This window comes from Fusarium oxysporum, chromosome III (assembly GCF_013085055.1).
Source record: "Fusarium oxysporum Fo47 chromosome III, complete sequence".
NCBI classification, from domain to species: Eukaryota; Fungi; Ascomycota; class Sordariomycetes; order Hypocreales; family Nectriaceae; genus Fusarium; species Fusarium oxysporum.
This window is the reverse complement of record NC_072842.1, coordinates 2,287,481-2,312,402: the sequence shown is the minus strand read 5'-3', so window position 1 is coordinate 2,312,402 and position 24,922 is coordinate 2,287,481. Positions and strand designations below refer to the sequence as shown.

General features: G+C 48.9%; 7 protein-coding genes across 7 annotated transcripts; 2 read left to right on the top strand and 5 right to left on the bottom strand.

The window, feature by feature from the left end:
- The first annotated feature begins 4,985 nt into the window (after window positions 1-4,985).
- FOBCDRAFT_22390 (uncharacterized protein) lies at window positions 4,986-6,358 on the top strand. The gene is made up of 2 exons (XM_059609644.1): window positions 4,986-5,740; window positions 5,936-6,358. The coding sequence occupies exons 1-2, from the start codon at window positions 5,252-5,254 to the stop codon at window positions 6,308-6,310; spliced, it is 864 nt and encodes a 287-aa protein (XP_059464439.1). The 5' UTR covers window positions 4,986-5,251; the 3' UTR covers window positions 6,311-6,358.
- Window positions 6,359-7,593: 1,235 nt separating this feature from the next.
- On the bottom strand, window positions 7,594-9,664 carry FOBCDRAFT_22383 (GNS1/SUR4 family-domain-containing protein). The gene is made up of 2 exons (XM_031176344.3): window positions 8,562-9,664; window positions 7,594-8,508 (listed from the first exon to the last, which is right to left on the bottom strand). Exons 1-2 carry the CDS (start codon window positions 9,321-9,323, stop codon window positions 7,852-7,854), a joined length of 1,419 nt encoding a protein of 472 aa, XP_031047477.2. The 5' UTR covers window positions 9,324-9,664; the 3' UTR covers window positions 7,594-7,851.
- A 2,280-nt stretch (window positions 9,665-11,944) lies between these two features.
- Window positions 11,945-13,867, bottom strand: FOBCDRAFT_157070 (carboxypeptidase C PRC1). The gene is made up of 2 exons (XM_031176343.3): window positions 13,299-13,867; window positions 11,945-13,244 (listed from the first exon to the last, which is right to left on the bottom strand). Exons 1-2 carry the CDS (start codon window positions 13,765-13,767, stop codon window positions 12,094-12,096), a joined length of 1,620 nt encoding a protein of 539 aa, XP_031047476.1. The 5' UTR covers window positions 13,768-13,867; the 3' UTR covers window positions 11,945-12,093.
- Window positions 13,868-15,896: 2,029 nt separating this feature from the next.
- FOBCDRAFT_217936 (SBDS protein C-terminal domain-containing protein) lies at window positions 15,897-17,366 on the top strand. The gene has a single exon (XM_031176341.3). The coding sequence runs from the start codon at window positions 16,209-16,211 to the stop codon at window positions 17,133-17,135; it is 927 nt and encodes a 308-aa protein (XP_031047474.2). The 5' UTR covers window positions 15,897-16,208; the 3' UTR covers window positions 17,136-17,366.
- On the bottom strand, window positions 17,319-18,301 carry FOBCDRAFT_178702 (ribosomal protein S13). The gene is made up of 3 exons (XM_031176340.3): window positions 18,109-18,301; window positions 17,828-17,958; window positions 17,319-17,771 (listed from the first exon to the last, which is right to left on the bottom strand). Exons 1-3 carry the CDS (start codon window positions 18,145-18,147, stop codon window positions 17,471-17,473), a joined length of 471 nt encoding a protein of 156 aa, XP_031047473.1. The 5' UTR covers window positions 18,148-18,301; the 3' UTR covers window positions 17,319-17,470.
- Window positions 18,302-18,963: 662 nt separating this feature from the next.
- On the bottom strand, window positions 18,964-20,042 carry FOBCDRAFT_271011 (uncharacterized protein; the record flags this gene model as incomplete). Its single annotated transcript, XM_031176339.2, has 3 exons — window positions 18,964-18,990; window positions 19,039-19,697; window positions 19,763-20,042. The coding sequence occupies 3 exons, from the start codon at window positions 20,040-20,042 to the stop codon at window positions 18,964-18,966; spliced, it is 966 nt and encodes a 321-aa protein (XP_031047472.2).
- Window positions 20,043-21,567: 1,525 nt separating this feature from the next.
- Window positions 21,568-22,421, bottom strand: FOBCDRAFT_22365 (uncharacterized protein). Its single transcript, XM_054703798.2, has one exon. It carries the CDS (start codon window positions 22,209-22,211, stop codon window positions 21,732-21,734), a length of 480 nt encoding a protein of 159 aa, XP_054559773.1. The 5' UTR covers window positions 22,212-22,421; the 3' UTR covers window positions 21,568-21,731.
- Window positions 22,422-24,922: the final 2,501 nt, after the last annotated feature.

Genomic DNA, 24,922 nt, shown 5'->3' with positions numbered 1-24,922 from the left:
ACTTACTACCATGTAACTCGCTGGAAACACCAGCATTTTCATACCACTTGAATGAAATTGATCAAGATTCCGGGCTTAGCGGTTGAAGCGAACTCGATACAAGCCGGTACCATGGGAGCCCTCTTCTGAGTGAGACCCAGTTGTCATCGATTCTGGACCCTGATGACAGTCTGGTCTAGGCTACGGCCAGCCAGTCACAATTCATCACGACAGTATTGAAAACCATGTAAGCTAACAGGTCAGACTTGAGCATCAAAATGGTCCTTATGATGGGGAACTATGTTGCACGCTCTGTGGCCCATGTCTGTGCTCTTGGGTCAAGTCTCGAATCGACTGGCTGGCTAACTATTATGGATAAGTTCGATACCCCAGCCTCAACCAGCCACCAAGAGAGCGTGTGAACTACTATCTTTGTGTCTATCCGAATAACAGGATGGTCCTGCTCTTACTATGCAGATCAGCGGTGAAAGCAGCAGGTTACCTATCGGATTCCGAGGCCTCTTCGGACCCTGAATGTTGCTTAGACTTCTCAGTACCAATGAACGAAATGTCTTAAATGGACAGAACAGCAGGACAATTCACATGGCCTTTTTGTGTCTGATGCCAAACACTATTAACACTTCCCTGATTATTGCAGCATGGTATCCAGAGTTGTCATGTTCGACCACATGCAAACGCCTCCGCATTGTCGTTGTCTGAGATTAGATGCCTTGACCTTTGCTTCTCCGTCTCGAGGATTCCTCCACAGCAATGCAGCAGTCGTGTGTAGACTCATACTTTAGTGAGACCCTCCGTGGCTCCGGAAGCAGTACGTAAATGCTCCCTGATTTACTCCATAATGTAGGTATAAACTTATTAGTTACATCTTATAGCTCACAGCTTGGACCACTTGCTTGGACCCTGAATTTCTGGCAAGATGCGATATGCGAATGTTAGTCAGCCTTGATTGGAAATGACTGTCGATCATTTTGTCTCGAACATGGCCGATCAAAGCCGAGCCCTTGTGTCCTCTTACCAGAAATATCACCTTTCTAGCGCCTCAGTGTCTGAAAGACTACAAGGCAGGGAGCCGGTGACAAAGCCAGTCGTGATTAACTGATAATAATTGGCTGGACATGACAGATCTAGAAGAGGCGCCCCAGCTTCCACTCCCCACGTTGACGGACAGAACGGAGAAGGCAGGTCGGCAGCGCCACGAACTAAGGACGGAGGCTAGGCTAGAAAAGTTAGGAAACGTGGCTGCAACGAGCCAGCGAGCCTCGGTGGAAGTCCCACAGAATCTCGGCAGCCCCTAGAGTAGAAATAACTGGACAAGGATCTGGCTAAGTACGGAGCGCGCTGCGGTATAGAATCATCCACCGTGGAGATGGAAAAATTCTGCACAGGCCAACACGGTGGAACTTCAGGTGGCGTGAAATGAATCGTTCTCCAGTCTCAAGAGCTTCCAAGATTCGAGAAGAAAGTGGCAACAACCTAGCGGAAGACGCTCAGGGAATGATGAAGCACCGAGGAGCCGCAACTCCTAGCCTACCTACCATATGTATTTACGCCACGAACTTTAGCGATGTTCCGTTCCGTTGGTGGTCCGATAGAAATTACCCAGAACAGCAAGACGTGCAACGAATGTCGAATTTACGTGAATGGCATGAATGTAATGTTAACAATGAGCGCACTCGGTATGAGGACTAACAGAATCCTGAGCTGTCTGAATTCCTCGTCTTTTCCATAAAGACTGAGGGGTTGCGGATTGCTCAAGTGACCAGAGAAGAAAGCATGGCCGTGCACCGGCCGAGCATCTCGGAGCTCAAGGCCAAGTGAAACAGAAGACCCCTGAAGCAGCGACCAGACGGGAAGGTCACGAGACCATTGAACGGCAATTGACCACATAGAGAAGCTCAAAAGAACAAGACAAAGAATAACACAAGGGTCCCAGCTTGACACGCAACAAACAAACCCAGTAAGCAGTGGATTCGGTGGGTAATGATTTGAGCTTGTCTGTTAATCATCGAATTTTCTGCAGCCCAGCCGCTGCTTGCCTCAAGGCTTAACCCGACTGCCTGATCAAGTGAAGCCCGTTGGTGATCCTCTAAGAGTGCAGCCCATGTGGATCGGCAACGGATTAGGTGAGTGGAAGAATTGCTTCAAGGTGGAGTTTGAGAGGGAATCGAATGAGCCAACCACATGTCATGTAAAGGGGATGTTAGGCGAACTAGTCAGTGATGAGACTAGACCTGAATCACAAATCATCGATGGGTGCCCTTTGGCGAAAGGTAAAACTTATAATGGAGGGGCGGGATGATGCTGCTGTGATATGTTCGTTCCTAAGTCAGGTAGAAATAGCTGCTAAGAGACGATGCAAGATGATGCTGAAATGCTACGGTCAATTGGAGAAAGAGGAGGAACAAGGTGCGAGAGGGAAAGTGAAAGCGGAATAGCGCGCCTATAAACCCCACCCAGCCACCTAAGATCGGCCTAGCTTCTTTTTCTCTCCTACATACCACCCAGACCATCACCAGTCAATCACCAGTCTATCAAAGAATCCAATACATCCATCCCATACTATCTAAATCACCAGTTCTAACTCTTTCATAATGAGTTCTATGCAAGGAATTACCTTTAATCAAGTTTCTATTGATGACCTTGCCACTATGTTGGACGAAAAACTTGAGCAAAAGCTCGCGCCTCTCAACGAGACCCTCAAAATCATCAACACCCAACTCGAACATCTGTCTCGACAGTACCACAGCCTTGCCTAGCGGGTTAAGGGCCTTGAAGCGCAAGTCCACCGAAAACTAGCGGAAGTTCTGGTTTGTTTTTCTGTCTAATATAAGCAATAAAAGAGACTAATTAATTATTCCTAGAATCCAACTTCTCACCAAACTTGACGAACGATGAACAAGGGTCTACATTTGGTGGGGGCGTTGGACAGGGGCGGGCGCGATGAAAGAAAGGAAGACGCACGATGATATTGCTATGAAAGGAAACAATTGTCGATACACGTCAATAGTATGTATGAATGTACAGCCGTGCGTCTAAGGCAAAAAGTATGTGCGTTGTATTGCAGATTGCTGAGATACCGGTGAAGAGTGAACGATGGGACGCTGCAGCTGCAACCGCATTTGTCGAATTGCAACTGCCCATCGTTACCGTTAATGTCAATGGAGGCTTGGGAGGTCTACCTACCTACACCTTAAGGTACTGGGTATTTCGCCCAGCAGGTACTGCTCTGCCCCTCTTTCCCCAAAGATGGGTTCTGTCCTGAATCCATCATAAGCTTGTTCGGGAATCTATGGGTCCTTTACTGTTTTGTACGTAACAGTTGGCTCATTTCCAAACATCATCAAAATGACCAAAGATAAAAGATTCAGCAACGGACAACAACTAACGTTCGGCGATACCGTTGCCTTCCCTTCCCTTCTTCTGTTTCGGTAGTCACCGGCTTAAGCTCAAGTGCTCTGAGTATGGTGTTGTGAGATGACGGTGAAGAAACTCCGCTGTCTCTGCCAGTCAGAACACAACTCAACCCAACACAACCCAACAACAGACCAAAAACTCCCCGTTGCAAAGCCGGGAACCGCAGCCGCCCAATCAAACAACATACATCTGTAAGAAAGGCTCTAGTGGCTCGACCCTTGAACCTTGCAGAGCGCTCTGGCTTTGACTTTGGCCCCAGGCTCCCTATCTAGCGGAGACATGCTTGGCCTAAAGAGCGCGCTTGTCCAATTGCCGCCCTACGATAGTCAGCCCCGCGGACCGAACAAGTTGGCCACACGTATTCATTGAACATAGCCGTTGCCGTTATACAGTATAATCAATCAAGATCCGACGGGAACAGGCATGCTTGTTCAGACGGGAAGACCTCGAAAGTAACAGGATTCGGAACTCAAGGAGAGAATGTCACGGACCTTGTGGCTCAAATATGCAGCCCATTACCTGACTCGAATGCTCCGGTTCTTGATTTAGCCGAAATCCCGTTGTCGAGAACACAACACGCAGACACGAGCACAGTATCCGAGGGTAGGTACGTAGTGTACCACCACATGGAACCGGCAGTACCACCCACAGCCGGTATTCGAGATCAATTACCTACTACAGATATTTTCATTCAAAGCCCTCGTCGAACCCTGTCATCAAAGGATAACCACAAGCTGTCCGTCATAATGAATCGCTTGTCGTAATGCTCTTGTAGCGTACGTACTCTGTAGATGGTTGACATACAGGGGCATAAATCTTTGATCGACCAGGTCAACCCACCGGATTGGATTCTGTCTCCAGCGAACGCCGAAGCCATCCAACCAGAGCGCCGAGATAGAAAACATCCTGTCCACAGTTACGCACAAGTATCGAGCAACTGTTCTGTTTATCTCTCAAGACCCTTTACCGTATCCGGATACCGCGAGCTTTTGACTGAGTCGTGAGAGTCCTGAATTACATCACGGTATGAAAATCGCAAGACATGATCTTGTTATGTGTGGCATTGACCAGACAAGGCAAGGTAGAGCGTCCGACACCTGTCAAATTGCATCAGCAAAGGGAGGCTCTTGAACAGGACTCTCGACTACCCCGATTCTGGACAGCTACTGAGACATTATTGACCGTGAGCCGTTGAGACGACGCTCAAGAGGAGAAACAGCGACAGCGACGCAGCAAGGGCAGACCCCGGTCACTGCCAGAGGGCGCTTTGCTCCAAAAGTCAAGCCAAGCAGCAACCACAACCTCAAGCCACGCCCACTCCATCATCAGCTCCACCGCCTACCGCCTCCCATCTCCACATGCAAGAGAGGCCACATCCTTGTCATGCGCTAAGAGTCAAGTGCTGGGCTAGCACGTTAGGATCCCCAGTCAGTTCTGCAGACAAGAGGTACGTACCTCTTCCGCCCCCGGTCTCCACGCGACGGTGTTGCCCGCGCTGTGTTCCCAGGATCTACTCCCTCCTTGAGCCAGTTCGCTTTGGTTTAAACTCTGCGTGGCCCGCCCTTGCTCAACTCTTGCTCGCCTAACTTCCCGTTCAACTACAGTATCAAAACTGAATCGATCATATATCCCTACCTATACGTACAGATAACTCTACGCCACTTCCCCTCTCTGTCTGTCCAACCACTCCCTCGACTTCTAAGCGTTGTGCAAATAAGCAGCAGCCATCTCCTGTTTCCCATAGCGAACTTGCATTTGCTACGATACAAAACGTCACGAGCTAAAACACACTCTCTCTTCCGCACATCAACAATTACTCTCTACTCAATCCACGATAATGGCTGCCGACCTCATTATGCCCACTCTTCCGGGCGACCAGCACTCACGCCATTTCTTTCCCCAGCAGCGCCCTACGCATCAACGGAATCAGTCATATCAGATCTCGGTTGGACCTCAAATTTCACCCATCAACACCAATGAGTCCACCAGCCCCGACTCCATCTCGTCAACTCCCACTTCTCCCAGAGCGCATCATGCACGACAGACTCGACCCATGTATATGCCTGCAGCTCTGCGCCCTAACTTGTTTCCATCCAAGACCATTAAAATGCCCATTGATGATGCTGCTTCTACTTCCAGCACCGAGCCTGATAGCGCCCTGAGACGTACCAACAGCAGCCTCATCAACCTCCCCGGCATGTCCGTCTTCGGCAACAAGCTAGCGCGTGTTTCAACCGGCGATAGCACTCAGAGCAGCATTGACGGCGATTTCGATCCCGAGATGTTCCCCGAAGTCAAGGCTCAGCCTACTCGCAAGCACTGGAAGGTCAGTAAAGCAAAAACAGACCGTCGCTCCATCTTCCTCGCACAACATCTACTTGCATGCGCCATTGTCTCAGATGTATTCAACGCTCCGATTCGTACAACCCTAGACCCCCTCATGTCTCACCTCACCTCACCAGTTGCCAGCATATTTCGCATTCTTTCTTTCCTACAGTCAGCTAACATTATTCTTCTGCAGCCCGATGCCGAATCTACTGTCTGTGATGACCCGACTTGCAAGCGGACTTTTAGCTATTTCACTCGCCGTCACCACTGCCGAAAGTGCGGCCACATTTTCTGCGACTCTCATTCCACCTTTGCCGCTCCTCTCGATCATGATGCCAAGTTCAATCCTCGCGCTCCTCTTTTCCGAACCTGTCGCCACTGCTGTGAAGAGTTCAAGAGTTGGTATACACGTAATAGCAGCCGTGCTTCGAGTGCCGCCTCTTCGGATGCGCCCAACCCTACCCCCTCAACTCCCATCGGTACCGGTTTTGGAGACGCCTCCGAACTGCCTCGTGGCCCTGAACTTGCTGCCAGTGTGCCTAGGGATTGGAACTGGAGCACTTTCTGAGCAAAACTCGACAGTCTTACTCGCTGCCGCCAGTATCAAACAACTGCCGACAACAGGGCTGTCTATCCAAAGACAAAAATTTCCAGTACTTTGTCCTACTTGAGGTTGAGATCGTCCTTGCCAGCAGATACTCCTGTTTCAGTGTCACTCTCGATTCGGACTTGTTGGAGATTCGATACGCCAACACACCATTGCCCACCACATTCTTTACGACACCTGCCGAAGTTGCAGTATAAGATACCCGAAGCCGTCAGCTTCATAAAGCCACCACAGAAGCATTATAGATCGATAGAAATTCCCTGACGAGTGACTTGGATCATTGTCAAATGTCGCCAATCACCGCATCCTTCATTCTCTCCGTTATACACGTTTCCTGCTGACCTTCATGGTCAAGCAGCGGCTCCGTCGGCCACTTTTTGGCCTTGCCCCTCGCATCTGGTTTTTATGAGTTTTTCTTATTTACAGCGAGGCGTCCTGGAAAGCAGACTCGATATGAGCTGCTACATTGCGGTTATTAGTCCTGGTATGGTTACCTCAGCGGCCAGTCCTGTGAGAGAGCATATACAGAATGCTCCGCTGGTCATGCTATTTAATGTTTTGTTTTCTCGAAAGGCGTCCTATGAACTTCCATAGCCTGGTTCAAATTATAGATGGTTTTGGAATTTGCATTGCCATACGTGGCACGGAGGGGAACTTATGATATGATGAGAATTAGTTAGTTATTTGGCCAGATTGAGTTGGTTATGGTGCTGCCAGATCTCGATGGTCCGTTACTGTTATCAACTAGATTACAAACTACGAATTTCCCCACCCATTTTCATATCTCTCATTGCTCCCTGTGAATTTGAGCATTCCGTTGGTGGTGATGGACGAAAGCTAACAAACCCTGGTGATATATAACTAGTTGATCCACATCTGTCGATGCAACATGAAGCACAAGTGATCACCCCTGTTCGGTATTGTAACTGTAAGAACTACATGACTATAAAGATCGGAGTCTCCGAGCCCCCAGTGTTGCCTGCAAGATACGTTACTGACTAAAGAGAGTAAAGTTCGTGATAAGGATACTCCAATTCGGGTTTGGGAAAACACACAATGCGAGTTCGTCACTTATCATGAACGCACCTATGGCCTCCGTGTCATGATCCATTCTCCCAAACGCCATAGACAGGTTTGTCCAGGAACAGTCATACAAATGAGTACTACGGAACATACAAATGCCTAAAATCGAGAAGCCTCCTCCCTTAGGATTGGCACAATGACATTTCGATGTCCCTGAGAATCACGAACATTCGCTCAAAGCAATGCGTAACAAAATTCCAATTTGAAACTTCTTCTTGTTGCAACTCAGGCTGATATCAACTCGCTCTTCATACCATCCCACGGGTTATATCAGATTGGACTTAAGACACAAAACGCTTTCTAAATTTTGCTAGGATCAGAGAAAGAAATGGTCCGTTACCACCCAAATGAGAGACAAGACCACAGTTCTGTTTCCGTTATTCTTTTTATTGTTTCTTTTTATTTCCAATTCTTCCTCTTCAAGCCTTTCGTCGTGACTTGCCATTGGCCTTCTTGGGTGTAGAAGCGCGCGAGGCCTCGTCCGAGGAGCCATTAGCCATGTTGGCACCATCGTAAATTTCCTTCTCGATGCCCTTGGCAGCATCCCAGCCGGCCTTCTCGGCAAGAGCAATGTTTGCGTTGACATCGTGGGCTCCCTTGTGAGAGGTCTTGCTGGCAGCGTTGCTTCGCTTGACATAGCTGGCAATGAAGAAGCTGACGAAAAGGTAAGTCAAAGGAGCGAGGTACAACACATTGAGCCATATAGCAAAGGTCTCGCCAGTGGTCATGATACATGGCTGAGTAATGTATTGAGTCTCCGCAGCGAAGGCCTCGGCGCTGACGGCCTGTGAGGCAATAGGGTCGGCACCCTCACCAGCACCCCAAATGAACTTCTTGAGGGACTCGACAGCGCCGTCAACAACGGTCTCTTGGCTGGCGTCAGGAGCAGCTGTAGTAGCGCCGACTGGAGCGGAGAGTTTCTGAATTATGGTGACCGGAACCTTGTAAGAGATGAAAGAATGAGCCACAGTGTTACTTGCGCCGACAAGGAATTGTGTGATTTGCATCGAGGTAAGTGTTCGCTTGACGGGAGTAGGGACTCGGATGTTAAAGGCAGTCAGGGTGTAGTAGAAATACTGAAATATGTCAGTTGTGATTCTTGGTTTAGAGATTTCGGATAGGGACTTACCATCAGGGAGTGGATGAAGGAGTTGATAAGGACAAACTGCCAAATGGGTGCAGACATGTAACGCATACCAGCCCACATGCAAAGCATGGCTCCGGCGTGGTGGTATGTCTGGAGAGTAGAGCTAAGCTTGCCCTTGGCTAGAATGATGAATGTATCGAGGACCTCATAGAACTTGCTGAGATAGAAGATCCAGCCATAGTAGGCCAGTCCCTCGTTCCATAGACGACCCCCAACAGTTCCACTGGGCAAACCATCAACGATAGCAGCGTTCTCGGCAGAAGACACAAATGAGCTCGTGGTTTCGTTATAGTAGACGGAGTTTCCGAGACCAGAGGACCCATGAAGACGACAGAAACTATCAGCCGTACCAGCAAGACCCTGGGGACCAGTGGGGTTGACAATGCTCCTCTTCATACCACCAAGCATGCCCCAGAATGTCCAAGCAGAGTAGACACAGAGGAAGACATTGTGAAGAACCACGAAGGCAAAGAAAGGACGGGTCTTGCTGATAGCCCATGGCTTCTTGCCGTTGGACTTGTTGTAGATGTTGAGGCTCTTGACAGTCACGGCGTATAGAATAGCAATGGTCAGGGGGACCTTGGCATCGAGAGCACCAGTAAAGATATGCTCGGGGATATTGAATGGCCGTAGAATTGATGTTGGAACCTCAACGGGCGCAATGGGGGCTGGCGCATTTGCAGGAGGGAAGCTGAAGAGGCTCGAATCGGGCGTCGAGCGCAGCAGTTGGAAGTTGTCAGCCATGACGGCGGTTTATGAGTCTTGTCTGAGATTTGGTTGGTGAAAGAGTTAACGCAGGAGGTCCAGCTGATCAATTGAGCTTGATAGTCGTCTGCTGAAAGATGATAGTCAACCTGGGGTTGAGCCCGTGCAAATTGTACAAGTGAAGCACAGATTTCGAGTTTGGGGGTGATGAGAATGAGTACCTAAGGTAAGGCAAGGTGAAGACAAATCAAGTTCAGAAGGGCCCAGCAAGAGAAGAAGAGGCCACTGCAAAGGGCAAGAGGCAAAAGGCTGGGGTCTTATTCTTAAAGGGTGAAGGTGAAGGAGAAGACGTTGGCTTTAACTTCTTTTTTTTCTTCAAGTCCACCCCGGCTCAAGCTGGAGCGGACCGGAAGGAGGGGGCTTCGGGTCTTGACTTGTAAGTTACCTTAGTACCCAAGGTAAGGTAGTGAGTGGTCAAGGGGATCAATTGGGGGTCCGGCCTTCCTAGAGTGGCCGGGGATTGGATCCATTGAGACCTTGCCTTTGTTCTAGAGGCAAAAGGCAGGTATGATGAAACGGTCTTGTTTTCCAGAATATGGAACATGAAAATGGCACCTGTCTACCAAGTGTGGTACCCGTTGCCGCCGCCCGGGACGGGAGGACCTAAATGGGCTGCCTACCGTAAGTAAATACGCTTGTATTAACCTATCAATGCGAGGTTTCACTTGGCATGTGCACTTGAATCACTGTTGTGCTCGGTGTACAAGGGTACTTTTGGTATCAAGGGTCTCAACTACTAATTGAGTGTTGTTTTATATCCATACAAGTTGTCATCATGAAAACCTTTTTACCAAGATTGCGTGTTACAAACCTACATTGCCTTATATAAAGTGTAATATTTGCATCTTGAGATATATCCCACATGTTTTTATGTACACAACTACCGTATTTGTCGTGGAAATTGATCATCATGATTGCGACCTGTGGCTTTGACGTTGAAGCATTTGTGTGATACAGAAACAAGTCCCGGATATCATGGACGAATGTAGCAATGTGGGGCTAAAGCCGAGGCAGATGTGCCGCAACTGAGCCCTGGAATAACTTTCTACCTTACCTTGCCTTTCCAAAAACCAGCATCTTCAAACGGTGCAATAACAATGATGCCAATAATAATAATAATTTAATAATAGGGGCTCATGATTAGCGATTGCAAAGTTCCGCTGGTCATTATCCTCCTAACAACTGAACTGCCTATTTCTGATGCCCTCGTCTATGAGACAAGGGTCACCGTGGATCTCTGGTCGACGTCGACACTTGCTCCGGTCAATGATTGATTATTGGGACGGGGGTTCTGGACTAGAGTACCATGGATCAGGGAGAAATCTTTGACGGAAGCAGAGTTACAGATCAGTACATGCAAATGTTAGTCTCCCAGTATAGATCATGTGTGAGTACTATCTACTGTTATGTATTTGAGCACGCGGGGAATTGCTCTTAATCTGTGAACAGAGTGCGGCTACTGTCCATCTTGGAGGCTGATTTTTGTTGGGGATACGCTAATGCAATGACCATGTGGGACCCGTTAAGCCAAACTAATCTTTTTTTTTTCTTTTTCTTCTATTGAGTGAAGCTATCAAATGCTGTCGTGTAAGTGGTTTTGCTTTGTGCTGTCGTGTGACTGTCTTGGAAACATTCTGGAGCTCAGCCATTACGGTGTAGCTACAGACTAACACTTGGTTGAGAACCGAGTGAGAATTTGGCCATACATTGTTAGTGCCGTTCCTGAATTATTGAGCCTCCTGTATCTCATAAGTGCTATGTTTGATATATCTCCTTGCTGTCATAAAAGACTGCCACGAGAGAAATACACAATCACACAAATTTGTCTTTCTCTATCACCTGTCAAACCCACAGGGGCTGGAGAAGGAAAATATCGTCTTCTCAGGTTCTCTCCACCGTCGTCCCGCGGCTGTCCGAGAACCAAACCCCAGAATCCTCAACAAATCTACAATATCCATACGCATCGAAGCTCCTTGTTTCTGCGCCATCCATTCGCCTCTTGGCCCGCGCATCTTACCCTCTTCCCGGCGCCTCCTCCGCTGTTCGACGTCTGCTGTCTCTCGTCAGAGGGTACTCCGTATCCGCCCCAGTCATCTTGTTCTTTCTCGCACTCAGTCCGTGTGTGTTTTGTACATGGTGGAAACTTGACTTCATCCCGCTGCCCGGCCGCCGTCCACCCGGCACGGAGTTGACATTGATAAGCCGTTGGTAGTTAGATTTGTCAAGTTGATTGTCATACAAAAATAAGCAGCATATAAGTCTTTCGGGTTTTTCCTGTTGATATTCATTCAATCCCATGTCTCTGTCCTTTTTCTCTTCATGCAAACAAGTTCGTCTTGTCAGTAGGAACCGGATTGTCTCGGTAATTGTGGATTCATCTTCCGTCACTCGGCCGGAGTGGAGATCGATCTGGCTCCGTCGGACTTGGAAGTCTCCTAATGTTACATAATACCGATTTCCCTCGTCCGTACACTCGGTAGCTAGCATTCATGTCAGGTACGCATGGCCAGCATGACCAGGGATGCAGCTTGCCATCCACAGTACTACGACATTGATAATCATGCGACCAACACAAAGGCACCTCACATTATCTTTCATTATTGTAAAACATGGTAAATTCGTATCTGTCTGTAGCTAATAACCATTCCCATAATCATGCAATGCCGTCCTTGTTCGCGTATTCAAAAGTCAGTCTTGGCAGTCTCTCATTTAGTGTACATCCAAACACCTCATACAAGAGTGATCCAGCTTAGAACCACTCTCCGCTTAGCCAACGGTTGAAGAAGTCAGAGGAAGCCTCAGGCTGGTCCATGGGCACCATGTGGCCAGCACCATAGATCTGCATGAAGGTAAAGTTACCGCTGGACTTGACCTTGCCGTACTCCTTGCCGTCGTGCTCGAGGTTCTTGATCTTGGCGTGGCTGAAATCCTTCTGGCCAGACCACTGAAGCTTGTCGGTCCATGCCTGGTTACCGAGCCAGTTGCAGATAAAGTCGGCATCACCAGCATAGATGAGAACGGGGATCTTGTCAAGAACGTTGGGGACGAGCTGGTGGTAAGGCTGCATCCAGTCGCCAGCAAAGAGGAAGTTTCGGTTGATGTCCATGTTGCAGCTGTCGTAGCTGCTGACCTCAACACCAAGAGCCTCCTTGACCTCTTCGCGGTTTAGGTAGTCGGCGATGTAACCCAGACCAGGATAGCAGAGGTTGGAGCTATCCTCACACTTGCCTCGAATGTCGTAGACATTCTGGCCGGTGCGCTGGTAGGGGCCCATCATGGCGTTGTTGCAGTAGATGCTGGCGGGGACACAAGACCAGGCACTGCCGGACTCGTAGCAACCCTTGATCAGAGACTGGCAGCGGGGCAGAGCATTGTCCATGGACTGACACTCGCTGTCACTAAGGACAGAGGGGTAGCCACCCTCACCGCAGGCCATGGGGCGGTAGTAGGCGTACTGGGTGTAGCCATCAGTAAGGCCGTTGCCAATGAGAACACTCTTGAGGTTGATGTTACGGTCATCGTGAGAGAGAATCTCGTTGGCGAAGACAGGGATGTAGTGGCCAGCATAGGACTCGCCAGCAATGTGGAAGTCCTGCTTGGCATACTCAGGGAACTGGTGGAAGAACAGGGTGAGGAGAGCATAGATGTCCTTGCCGGCAGCAACAGTGTTGCTGACGGAACCGCCGCTGTAGGAGTAGCCTACGTTGACGGGCTGATCAAGGAAGATAACGGAAGCATTGTTGTTCCAGGACTCGGGGTTGTTGACGAGCTCGATCTTCTTGTTGATGGAAGCAGGTCCAAGCTCAAGGAAGAGGCCAGTCAAGGAAGAGCAGCCAGGGCCACCGTTAAGCCAGAGTACAACAGGGTCGTTCTTGGGGTCGTTACGGGACTCGAAGAACCCTCCGAGGTGTTAGTTCAACTACCAATTGGGTGCGAGTCGGGACAACAACTTACAGTAGAAGAGGTGCTTGTCTTCCTCCTCATTGTCAAGATAACCACTGTACTGCTTGACCTTGTCAACACCGAGCTTTGAAGGGTCGACTTTCTTAGCACGGAGGTTGAAGTTGTCGAGTTTTCCGCCAACCTCGCGATGCTTCTCGCCATTCTTCTCGACCCAGAGGGACTGGACATCAGCACCCTTGACGATGTGATCCCAGTGGGCATCGGGCCGACGGTTGGCCTTCTTGGGCTGGGTCAGGACCTGCTTCTTGAAAGCCTCGACAGCGTCGGGGGCAAGAAGAGTGACCTCGTCCCAGACAGCCTTGGCCTCTGATGAGATCTCGCCAAAGAACTTCTCGAGGGGCTTGGTCCAGGCGTTGACGTCGACAAGAGGCTTGGAGTCGCCGCCGAGAACCTGCTGCTCTTGCAGACCGACGGCCGAAGAGGCAGCGCCCAGCACGAGCGCGGAAGTTGACAAACGCATTGTCTGCTGTTTGAACAGGCTTCAGTGACTGCTTTTGCTGAAGATGGCGATGAGACTAGAGAATGCGGAGGAGTTGTTGGACAAGAAAAGTGATGTTGTTGATGGAAGAGAGAGAAGTAAACGCGCAAGCCAGGCAAGCGACGTAATATGGCTGGGGAAGCTCCCCCAGACCGTCTGAGACCTCCGTCAGATGGGACGCCGAGCAACGCAGCTGACCACTCAACACGCCCCGCGTAGCGGCTACGCTTCCTAGCGGCAGGGGCGATTCAGGCAGTTGCCGGGGAGCTCTGCTATCAGATAGCCACTGTAGCTACGTGTGTATCTGTTAGTGCAGCGTTGCGTGTCACCGATACGCAAGGTACCAAAGGACCAGGCTAAGCTAGGAAGGCAGCTTGCGCCAACAACTCAAATATCCACTTTATGCTCGATAACGTGACTCGACGACGCTATCTCACCCTGATGAGTCGTTGATAAGAGGTGTTCGGGATTTAACTCTCCGTTAAAAGGCTGCCTCGTGATGATGAATAAATGTTCTTGTCGATGCAGAGGATTATGAAGTGGCCAATGTTCTCTGACTTGTGCCTTATTTCGCACCCTCAACTCACTCCATGATCCCCAGCAATTATTTAGGTGTAGCCAGGGTGTAAAGCCGGTGCCGGTTCAGTGACGTAGACGATACAGGACCCGTTTGCTGTGTCACCGTTCACGTCTGAACTGATAATGCACGCACTAAAACATGGTCAGAGGTTGATTACGATTCGGTTCAAGTGTGTCTCATTGATGGTTGTAAGCCTGCCAGAATCGGAGAGCATCCATTCTCACAAGGCAGCTTGCTCAAATGACTCTGGAACGCAAAGGGAACTGGATTTGCTTTTAGTCATGTACTTTGTTTTAATGGTAATAAACGTCCCTTCCACCACAACCTAGTGCCTGAGGCGACCGCAATCGGCATACCAACATGGATGCAGCAGCCCTAGGCATGAAACATGAGTGAGGCGGCAAGTTGTAACTGATAGTTAGACGGGTCATCATGGGCCAAGGATTAGGTTCCCAGCTTACCCTTTGCATGGTTTAGCATTCTATTAATATTCCTTGTTCAACTCTGGCCGATTATTCAAGTTCCTACCTACCCTATGTCTGCAATTGTATCGAAGAGGTAGTATATTCCTCCTGTTACATACCAAAAAGACAATAGGTTCATCGATGTCAATATAACTTACCTAGTTTCTCCTTTTTACTAATTTTGCCAAAAGTTGTCTAGGTTGAAAGAAGCTCGAGCTTGAGCACATACATCTAGAGTATGTGCTCAGATACTAACCTTGACTGAGCTTCCACACCCTTAAGACTTAAGCTAATACATAAACATTACTTGGCTGGGTACCACTTAACTTTTCTCGAGGAATATCCTGGTCACTAGAGATCATGTAGGCATCGTTATTTATTCGTGAGAAGCACATATATGCCCCTATTCATAGGTTTCCACCAGCTTGGTTTCTAAACTACATGGTCAGCCACTGAGTAAGAACCAACTTCAGAGCGGCGGCCCAGTCAAAACGATCGATATTTCACAAGTCATTCAGCAGACGAAAATGTATTGCATATTGGAGTTAGTCTCCAGGAACACGTAGCAATGAGTTGTCTCTGTTCAAATACTGCTATAAGATCAATGTAGTTAGCATATTTACTCAAAAGCATTCATCCTATGCAGAAACCGTAGTCAGACAGGATGCTAACAGCTCACCACACGACTCAGTCTTCAGATAGAGGCATAAGCAGTTATCATTAGACCTTGTTCACCAAATGAAGAGTCAGACCGATGGCCAAGACATGTCATATCATACGAGGCGAGGTGTATGTTATTCACAAGCTTGGTGACATGAATCTAGCCTGTGGCTAAGATACAGCACGGTTATTACTTATAAAATGATTATGGAGAAAAATCAGACGAGGGTACCAAGGGGATATGCCATGTCCATAGCAAATCTTGCGATTCTCACATCATGTAAGTTATGTTGATTCTAGATATCAGCAGGTTTAGCCCATCCGCATTATTCCAACAATTACTACATAAGTATAAGAACAGGAATCTAATCAAGGATGACATGGAGGCTCAGCATATGCCTTATTACCGAGAAAGGGGAGGACGGGTCATTATAAGTGGTAAAATTTAATAAATGGTTACGAGGTATGATACATATCGTTATGACTCAAAAGGTATGACGAAGGCCTACCTATCTTCTTTATTGGTGCGGGGCATTACGCAGTAGGAAATCCAAACCTGACTGATGGCGGGGTCCAGAAAAAAGTTCTGGTAAATCTAGAAGGTGAAAGTGCCTACTGTCTTTATTAACTACCTCATTTCTACTCAAGGCTCAGCAACTCATCGCAGCGTCCTCTGTTTCCCTTCTAATTTATTCCATCTCATAAATAAATCGCCCACCATGTCTCGCCTGATCCAACAACCATCCAACCAAATCAGGCTGACAAACGTCTCCCTCGTACGCCTCAAGAAGGGAAAGAAGCGCTTCGAGCTCGCCTGCTACAAGAACAAGGTCCTCGAGTGGCGATCCGGTATCGAGACAGATCTTGATAATGTTCTCCAGATCCCAAACGTCTTCCTCAACGTGTCCAAGGGCCAAACGGCGCCTCGTGAGGATCTCGACAAGGCCTTTGGCAAGGGCAAGTCCACAGACGACATCATCCTCGAGATTTTGAAAAAGGGCGAGATGCAAGTCGGCGAGAAAGAGCGCGCGGCGCAGACAGAGCGGGTGCACAACGAGGTTGTCAGCATAGTCGCCAGCAAACTGGTCGATCCGAGAACCAAGCGCGTTTACACATCTGGCATGATCGAGAAGGCTCTTGACATGCTCAGCTCACAGGCTCACACCGCGACACCCGACAAGAGCGCTGCCGGAAGTGCTACTGGAACACCTGCGACTGGAGAAGCGGGCGAAGCTAAGCCCAGGGCCCAGCACAACTGGACGGGCGTTAGCACGACCAAGAGCGCAAAGAGCCAGGCTCTTGAAGCTATGAAAGCTCTCATCGCTCATCAGCCTATCCCAGTAGCGAGGGCACGCATGAGGCTTCGTATCGCCTGTACCACCAACGTCCTCAAACAAGCTGTGAAAGGAGCAAAGGGGGCCAACAAGGAAGAAGACGGCGAGCAAAAGGCCGTGGGCACAGTCAAGGACAAGATTCTCAGTTACGTTGAGCAAGTCGAGAGTCAAGATGTCGTTGGTTCGGAATGGGAAGTGGTAGGCTTTGTAGAACCTGGGGCCTTTAAGCCCCTATCTGACTTTATTGGCAATGAGACCAAGGGACAGGGAAGAGTTGAGGTTTTGGATATGGCTGTCACGCACGAGGATTAAGTAACAAACACACTTAAGCAGCCAAAAGAGAAATCATGATACCCTTGCCTAGAATCATCCAGTATCTTTTCCTTTCCGTAGCGATACCCATGTTCACCCCAGTTTACCCTGTCATTGACTTCGTAGAGATATAAACTTCACGTGTTTGTAGCATGGACACTTCCTGCTCCCTCATTGAACATCTTTACTTGAATACTTTTGATTCGTGACTCTGATCTAGAGTACAGCCCTTGCTTTGGCTGCATATGCCAGAAAGCAAACCTCTCAAAATGCTCAGAAAGATGGAGAAACCAGCCGTCACGCCTGTCCACCCATAACCAACACCCATAAAAAGTTTAACCACCCTTCTTCTTGGAGACACCGACGGTCCTGCCACGGCGACCAGTGGTCTTGGTGTGCTGACCGCGGACACGGAGACCCCAGTAGTGTCGGAGACCACGGTGGGCGCGGATCTTCTTGAGGCGCTCGAGATCCTCACGGAGCTTGGAGTCGACACCGTTGGCAAGAATGTGAGAGTCCTTGCCATCGACGATATCGCGCTGTCGGTTGATGAACCACGTGGGGATCTTGTACTGGGTAGGGTTTTGGAGGATAGTGACGATTCGCTCGAGCTCTTCAGAGGTGAGCTCACCAGCGCTATGAATTATTGTCAGTATATTTTGTGCATCTCGTAGGTATGAAAACTCGCGTACCGCTTGTTCAGATCGACATCGGCCTTCTTGCAGACCAAGTTGGAGTATCGGCGACCGACACCCTTGATCTTGGTCAAGGCGTACATAACCTTTTGCTTTCCGTCAACATTGGTGTTGAGAAGACGGAGAATCTGTCCATCGTTAACATCTGCTTCTCTGGGGTTTCATTTCTCATGATCGATTTCGATGCACACAACGCTGAACAGGATGGCATGAGCGCATTCGAGCGCAACGGTGTCGAATTCGATATCGATGAAATGATGCTGGAGAGGATGACTTACGAACTGGAAGTTCGACTTCTCTCCCGAGACGAGCGACATGATGGGCAACTTCTACCGGGCAGTTGCCGTATGCTCGTTGAATTCGATGATCGGGTGTAGAAGATAGAAGACTGAGTTGCAACCCTCGCTTATGGTGAAAAAAGCTGTGGGTACTAGGGCAAAGGAGCGCACAACTTGGGTGCGGATGGTAGTTGATCCGTGACTAGAACTAAGCCTATCTAAGACGTCACGTGAGCCATCTGATTCAGAGCTTGGGTCCAAGTCTCCCTGACTCATCCAATCTGAACTCAAATTTTTATATCATACGATTCACTCAGGTTCAACGCTCAGAACCACTACAAATGAGTGTACTTTAGGAAGCGCCTCGGGTCTGCATCGGACTCCAATATGAAGGACTTCAATTACCACACCAGGTAGGATATTATTCATCATATGCTGTCAACTTGTGCAGCCCAACATCCGTACTTTGTCGTCTTTTTCCATCGCTCGGTCAGCTCAGCTCGCCAGCTGATCTTGAGCCGGATACCACACCTCAGTGCTGGTACAAGACAAGACCAATATTGCAACGTTTTTTGAGTACGGAGTCTTTAGTGTTTTCACCAAATGGAGTCTTCCGTAATTTGACTGTTGTTACATTCTCTAGATAATTCTAATCTATTCCCGTTCATTTGTGTACCAGCACGCATCCTTCTATGCTTAGCCTGTCAAATCAATCTGTCCATGAGGACAAGCATTAGTACGTCTATCCCTTACGCCTTGCTCCAAACTTGGGCCAAGTTATTTCCTGTTCTGTACATGTAGTTGGATGTCATCGTTCTCGCAAATTCTCAGCTTCCATGGCTCCTTTCTGGCCACCTAGAATTCGTCAAGCGGGTCGTAACCCTACCGACATCAGCATTAAAGGGATTCTCTCGGTGAGGAAAAACAAACCTTTTCTTTCTTGAGTTGATGAGCAAGCATCTCTGAGAGATTCGCTCTGTCGGTCTCAGCGGTGAGATTAGTGCTCCTTGTTTGAAGGTGGGTAACTGACACCTCTTTGAGGCCCCGAATGGTCAAAATCTCGTCCAATCCCAGAATGTCGGTGATCCTGACATGACGATAAGAGAGCGGGAAGAATTGCTTCATCAGATCGGCTCGTGGACTGAGGTTGGCAAGTGTGGATTTCGAGATGCTGATGGTCAAACCCTCGAGCTTATCACATTCTGCAAGCTTTTTGAAAGTTTTTGCCGACTTGGGTCCGCACCAGTGAACCTTGATGTCACGGACATTCTGCACAAGCAGTGGGTTGCTGTCGAGGTGATACAAAAGTTCGCAGCAGCAGCGGAAACGGACAGCCTTCTTCCGAAAGAAGATGCGAAAGAATTCGTGGTTGAGTGCTGGACCCAGGATAGATGGCAAAGCCTTCATCTGAGGAGTGTGGAAAGACCCGAATTCGCGTTCCAGCTGTGGACAGTTGCAACTCACTTTTCGTGAACTGGGTTTGATACCCTTCGATTTGAAGACGGTATCAACCATCAAGTCAACAATATACTCTCGGATCTCGGCAGGTAGTCTCATGAAAGGAAAACCCTCGATGGGCGGTGGTCGGTCTAGGTCAGGGAGTCAATCGCTTCTTCTTGGGAACGGACGGTCAGATACTAGGGGGATTGCTTACCGGCAATTTCGAGGATCTCGGTGCACATCTCAATGATGTCGACACAGGTCTTGGACTCTTGGGGGTCCTTGTTGATCATGCGCGCGCACTTGGCTATCGTTGCAGCAACTGATTCTCTACGGCGAGGACTCAGCCGGACCATACTTCCCAGCTCTCTCGCGTCGATGACTCCGGCGTGAAAGCTTTCCAAACCCTGAAGGAGGACTTGAATGTTCTTGGTCAAGCCATACCGCGTATGTACGGCCTTGGACTTGAGGGTATACCAAGACTTGCTCGACATGGCGACGACAGTAAGGGAACGCGATATACCTGAAAGCGGCGACGGTGGTGTGTCGATGCAGGTGTGAGGAAGCAAGCCAGGGAAAGATGATGGTGTTGAGAATATTATGAAGCAAGCGAAGAGAATATCTTCAAGTGAAGGAGCTCACCAACCCAGGCGCCTTTTGATTCAGTAACTCAGGCAATGCCTAAGGTACCTAATTCAATGTTGGGATGGAAATGGATGGGGTCAATCACAGTGGAGGTCCATCGTGGTCTTCGCAGCAGGAGCCTGCGCGCAGTGTCAAAATCCGCCTTCCCGCGCGCGCGTGCGTACTTACCTCACATTAACCTATGATATGGTGCCTTGACAACAGGAAAGTTGCTGACCCGAGTCAATGACAGGTACCAACTTTGGTGGAACCTCAAATGATTGAGACCATATCAAAGGCGAAAGAAGATGCGGTTAGTAAAATGGCTGTTCGAGCTTGGTGAGATGCCAATATCGCAGCGCAAACAAGCGGCAGTGACATTAGCGGGTAAGCGCATGTACATAAATGATGATAACGACGATAATACGGAGCTGGAGTTGCAGTCCATTGGTGCACCGACAGGTATATATCCATAGGTTTACTCTGTGTCACATCGAATTTCCGCTGTCAAGTTATTTTACAACTCTTCTGTATCTAGATGAGTACTAGGCACATCTAAGCGTTTAATTAACGTGTAAATGAGTTCTGTTCTTTGTTATATGATTGTTCTGGTTCCTGGCTATCAACACATCGTTTCTTCATGTCAGTGAACTGTCAGAAACATCCTGTGTTACGTGAAAGGGAGCTGCTCTTTGTTCGGGCTGAAACAAAGTCAATTTGACCCCTTAAAAGCTCCACAATTGTGACATGAGCACTATTTGTGAGATAAGTAAGAGAGTGCGATTGCGATATTGTATTAATCATTATACCTTATAGATCCAATTGTTGTGCCAACTCAGGGATTCCTGGCCAACTGTGGTAGCAAGTTAGTACTGAACTGGCCCTGTTAAAAGCAGCCGCGTAGAATTAACCTCACATGACACAGGAGAAGAAATTTGATTGCAAAACAAGTAGACTTTTATTGGTCTATCCAATTTAACGCCTTCTGGTCTATTTGCCCATTGCATGACCAAAGTAATATGCAAAACTCCTTGAGACAGTCGCTAAATCCAATATGCTATATTCCATACCACACATGTCGTGGCGTTTCAAATCATTTCATGCGGTTTTCTTTCGGTGCCCGAGACACCGTCGTCAAAGAAGACGATAAGAAAGATAGCCAATGCACACTGCTTTTGTTTTGGCGTCTTTTGTTGCTATGCTCTAATGCAATGATTATAGCCAAGTTCTGAGGTGGTGTTGCTCAGATCGTCAGCTGTTATTCCTGTTTGGGTTGGAATAGGCGCTGATCTTGAGATGGTTGCATCACCCAATTGGTGATATTGTCGTGAACAGAGACGGCTTCCAGAGTCGTGATTAGATGGATAAAATGCAACGCTCAAGGCGAGGATCTTCTAAGGGAGGTGATTTGGTGTGCCTGAGTAACGTTGCGGGGCTTTTGGTGGCAGGCATTGAAACTGGTGTTCTAGAACTCTTCCAAGTTTCGCCGCTATCGACAATCGGCGAGCCCGCATGCCCGCCCATCCATTATCACTGACCTTGCCATTTCAGGAAATGGACTACGATGATTTGACGGAGGAAGACGAGGAAGAAGTCTGATCATCGCTTTCGCTGTCGCCTTCCAGTGAAAAGTCAACGACACTGGGGGCTCTGGTGCAGCAAGGGCTGATGCCAATGAAATTGTCCTCCTCGATTTGTTCAGGACAAGAGGCGCCAAAGGTGAAGTCGAAGTGAGAGAGCATCTCCTGGTGCTGGAGATTCTGTGCGGTCATCGGCTTCTCGCTAGGGTGGGTGATCTTCTTTCCCTTCTTGTTCTTGGTCTTGCGCTCCTTGGTGGCATCCTTGTCCTTAGACCCCCACGTCCAGGTACGGGACAGCTTGTTGACGAGTGATGATTTTGATGATGAGACGGACTTGTCACTGTTTTGGCTGGACTTGGTCATGGTAGCTGTGATCTTTCCTGGGGTGTTGGCCTCGACGATATTTGTGCTTGAAGCGTCGGAGCGCACAGCGCGGCGGAAGTGCTCTCGGATGGCCATTGTGGATAATGTGTTGTAGTTGGCTGTAAAACAGGGTGTCTCGTTTTGTTATAGAGATAGAGAAAGGTGTAGGCTCGATGAGTGTATGTTGTTGAGTTGTTATGATCGAGGCAATGAGCTTGGAATTGACAGGATCCTCAACTAACTTTGAAAGTGCTGGGGATGGTATGGGCGATCGTTTATCATAAATGGATGGAAAGAGATAAGTGCAGCAGCCAGGACATTTAAAGGGAATCCCTGGAGACTAGAGATAGGAAAACCCCTCAAAGCCTTCGGTCGTTTCGGCCTGTATCCATGCGTTCTACTCTCTGGTGGCGCCTTGGAAAACCTGGGCTTGGTTGTGGAGGTGGAACCGCCTTGGGGTCCCTGATCCCGGGTACAAGTGGTACATTGGGGCGTCCTTTGGATTGCCTCTGGGTCTGGTAGCCCCTGGAAATGAAGACGCTGCACTGTGATTAGCTCAAGAGGGTGTCGGGGGTGGAGAATAGCGGAGGAGTCGGCGGCTTATACGGGGTCTGACCCTCAATGAGGTCAGTGTTGGCCAGAACAACTGTATGGAGAATCCCTGTAATGTCGGGCCGGGGAGTTGATTTTGGTACCAAGAGCACATTGCTCCCTCGCAACCCTCTCGCGGTTGGCCATGTGGTGGTGGATGGATCGGAAGTAACAGTTTTTAGCAACACTGCAGATCCAGGAGTTGCAGACACATGTTGAGGCTACACAACCTACGCCACTATTGGTAAACTATCAGCCTCAAAGGGGCAGGCCGCAGGAGGGCGAAAGGTTGTTTTCTGCCTCTTGGCTCTGCTACTGGTTTTAGCCGGTGATCATTTCTATGATCGTTCTGACAGTGACAAGGGTGCCCAAGTGAGATTACGATTGCAGGCACCAGAGTTTCGTGCATGTCGACTGGCCCAGGCTTGGCTGACAGAAAATGGATCCAATAGCAAGCCTTGTTTCTTCCATTCCACCATACAGTACATATAACCATAGCCGAATGTGTCCGGTAGTCGATGTGGAAGTCAACGGAAGCATGGCGTTCAGGAGTTAGGTAAGTCGTGAGGCGCCTCGTGTATCAGCCGTTAATAATACCTGTCTCATACCGTCGACGCCTCTAAAAACAGACTTTTCATCTGGATATCGAATCCCGCAACACAGCACTGGGCCTCATGCATGGTGTAACATTGGCCGTTTTCGACACCACCAGCACTTCATTTAGACTCCAACTCGAATCTAAAAACACGGGGTCGGCGACAAAGTCGAGCCGTGGAGGCCCCCGCACGATGTCATCCACTTTATGCCCACTCGCCCACTAGCATTGTTGGGGGTTCTTGGGGTTTAGACGGGGGGTCGTGAACAGAACGACAGGCTAGACTCTGCGAGGCAAGTCATCAGGTAGCGTCATTGTGAGAAGGTAACGCCGAGCTGGGTCCGTTGAACTCCGTTATGAGCTGCTGTGTTCAGGTTTCTGAGATTAGGCCACGGTTCTAGGACGCGTAGTGACATCCAATTCAATGGCTTGCTTCCACTTCCAGGCACCGAGCAATCTGCAGTCTGAAGTCTCTGATGAATGCCACACTCTGCCAAGACTGTGCATGTTGATGCACACTATCCTTGCACGGAGATCCTTCTTCACGTTCGAACCGCCTGATGCAAATTACGTACTGGGGAATCGGCCCTTGCTCGGATAATACTTGTGAACGAGGTCAGCCAACTCCATCTGTCTTTAGTAGCTAGTCGCGCGACAGTTGAAGCCGTTGGAGCCGTCGCCGGGGTTTGCAACTGTCAACTTTGCGGGACTGCTAATAAACCAACAAAGTCTCTCTCCAGCTGGCCAGTGGCAGGTAGAAAAACTCAACATTTTCCCACTGCTTGCTTCTTCTGCAACCATTCCGGGCAGGGCAGGACGGAGTTCGGCAGAGACCGGACCGGTGTTTGTCACGGTCTTGACCTCTAACCTCAAGGCACTCAACTATCGCCGTTCCCGTTGGCTCCCGTTGCAGCCCACAACATGTCTCATTCGCCACCCGCTCTCGGCGCCGGACTTGGCGTCCCGTTAGCAGCGCGGATAATTGCTTGAAGTTTGAGCTTATCGAACATGGCACCTTCTTCTGATGGTTGGCTGAGAGGTTTTGATTGAGGCGGCTATACTTGGCTTGCCTCTGAGCAAAGTTTTTTTTTTTCTTTTTCTTTTTTTTTTTTTCTCTCATGTCTTTTTCCTTCTCGTAAGTTCACTTCTTGGCTACCGGAGTTGGCGATGATAAGTGAAGTGATAACAGCGCCTGGTCTTGGCGTGTGGGGATAACATCAACCTTGTCAATTGAACCCGTCGACAACCGTTCAGGCTCAGGTTAAGCCGGTGCTATTCGCTGATGATTGTCTTAGTGGACCATCTTTGAGTCTCGCCAAGTCTTATTACCCCCTCTGGTCCACTTCTCACTTCGAATTTGTTCGGCGTAGCTCCGTCCTTGTGGCGAGGTGATTCCTGCTTGTTGTTCATGTCTTAACATGGGGGAAGAAGATATCGTGAGCAGTACATCTGGAAATATCTGGTTGCATCATGGTGGTTGTCGCTGTTCTCGGTGACTGGGGTATTCATTTTCATGGTTTGCTTTTGCCAAGCTGCAGGCATTCCTGTTGCTCGTAAACAACAGCCTGAGGCATCTCTGATTTATTGATGTGGATATTTCTGATATTTACTCGGTGCAATA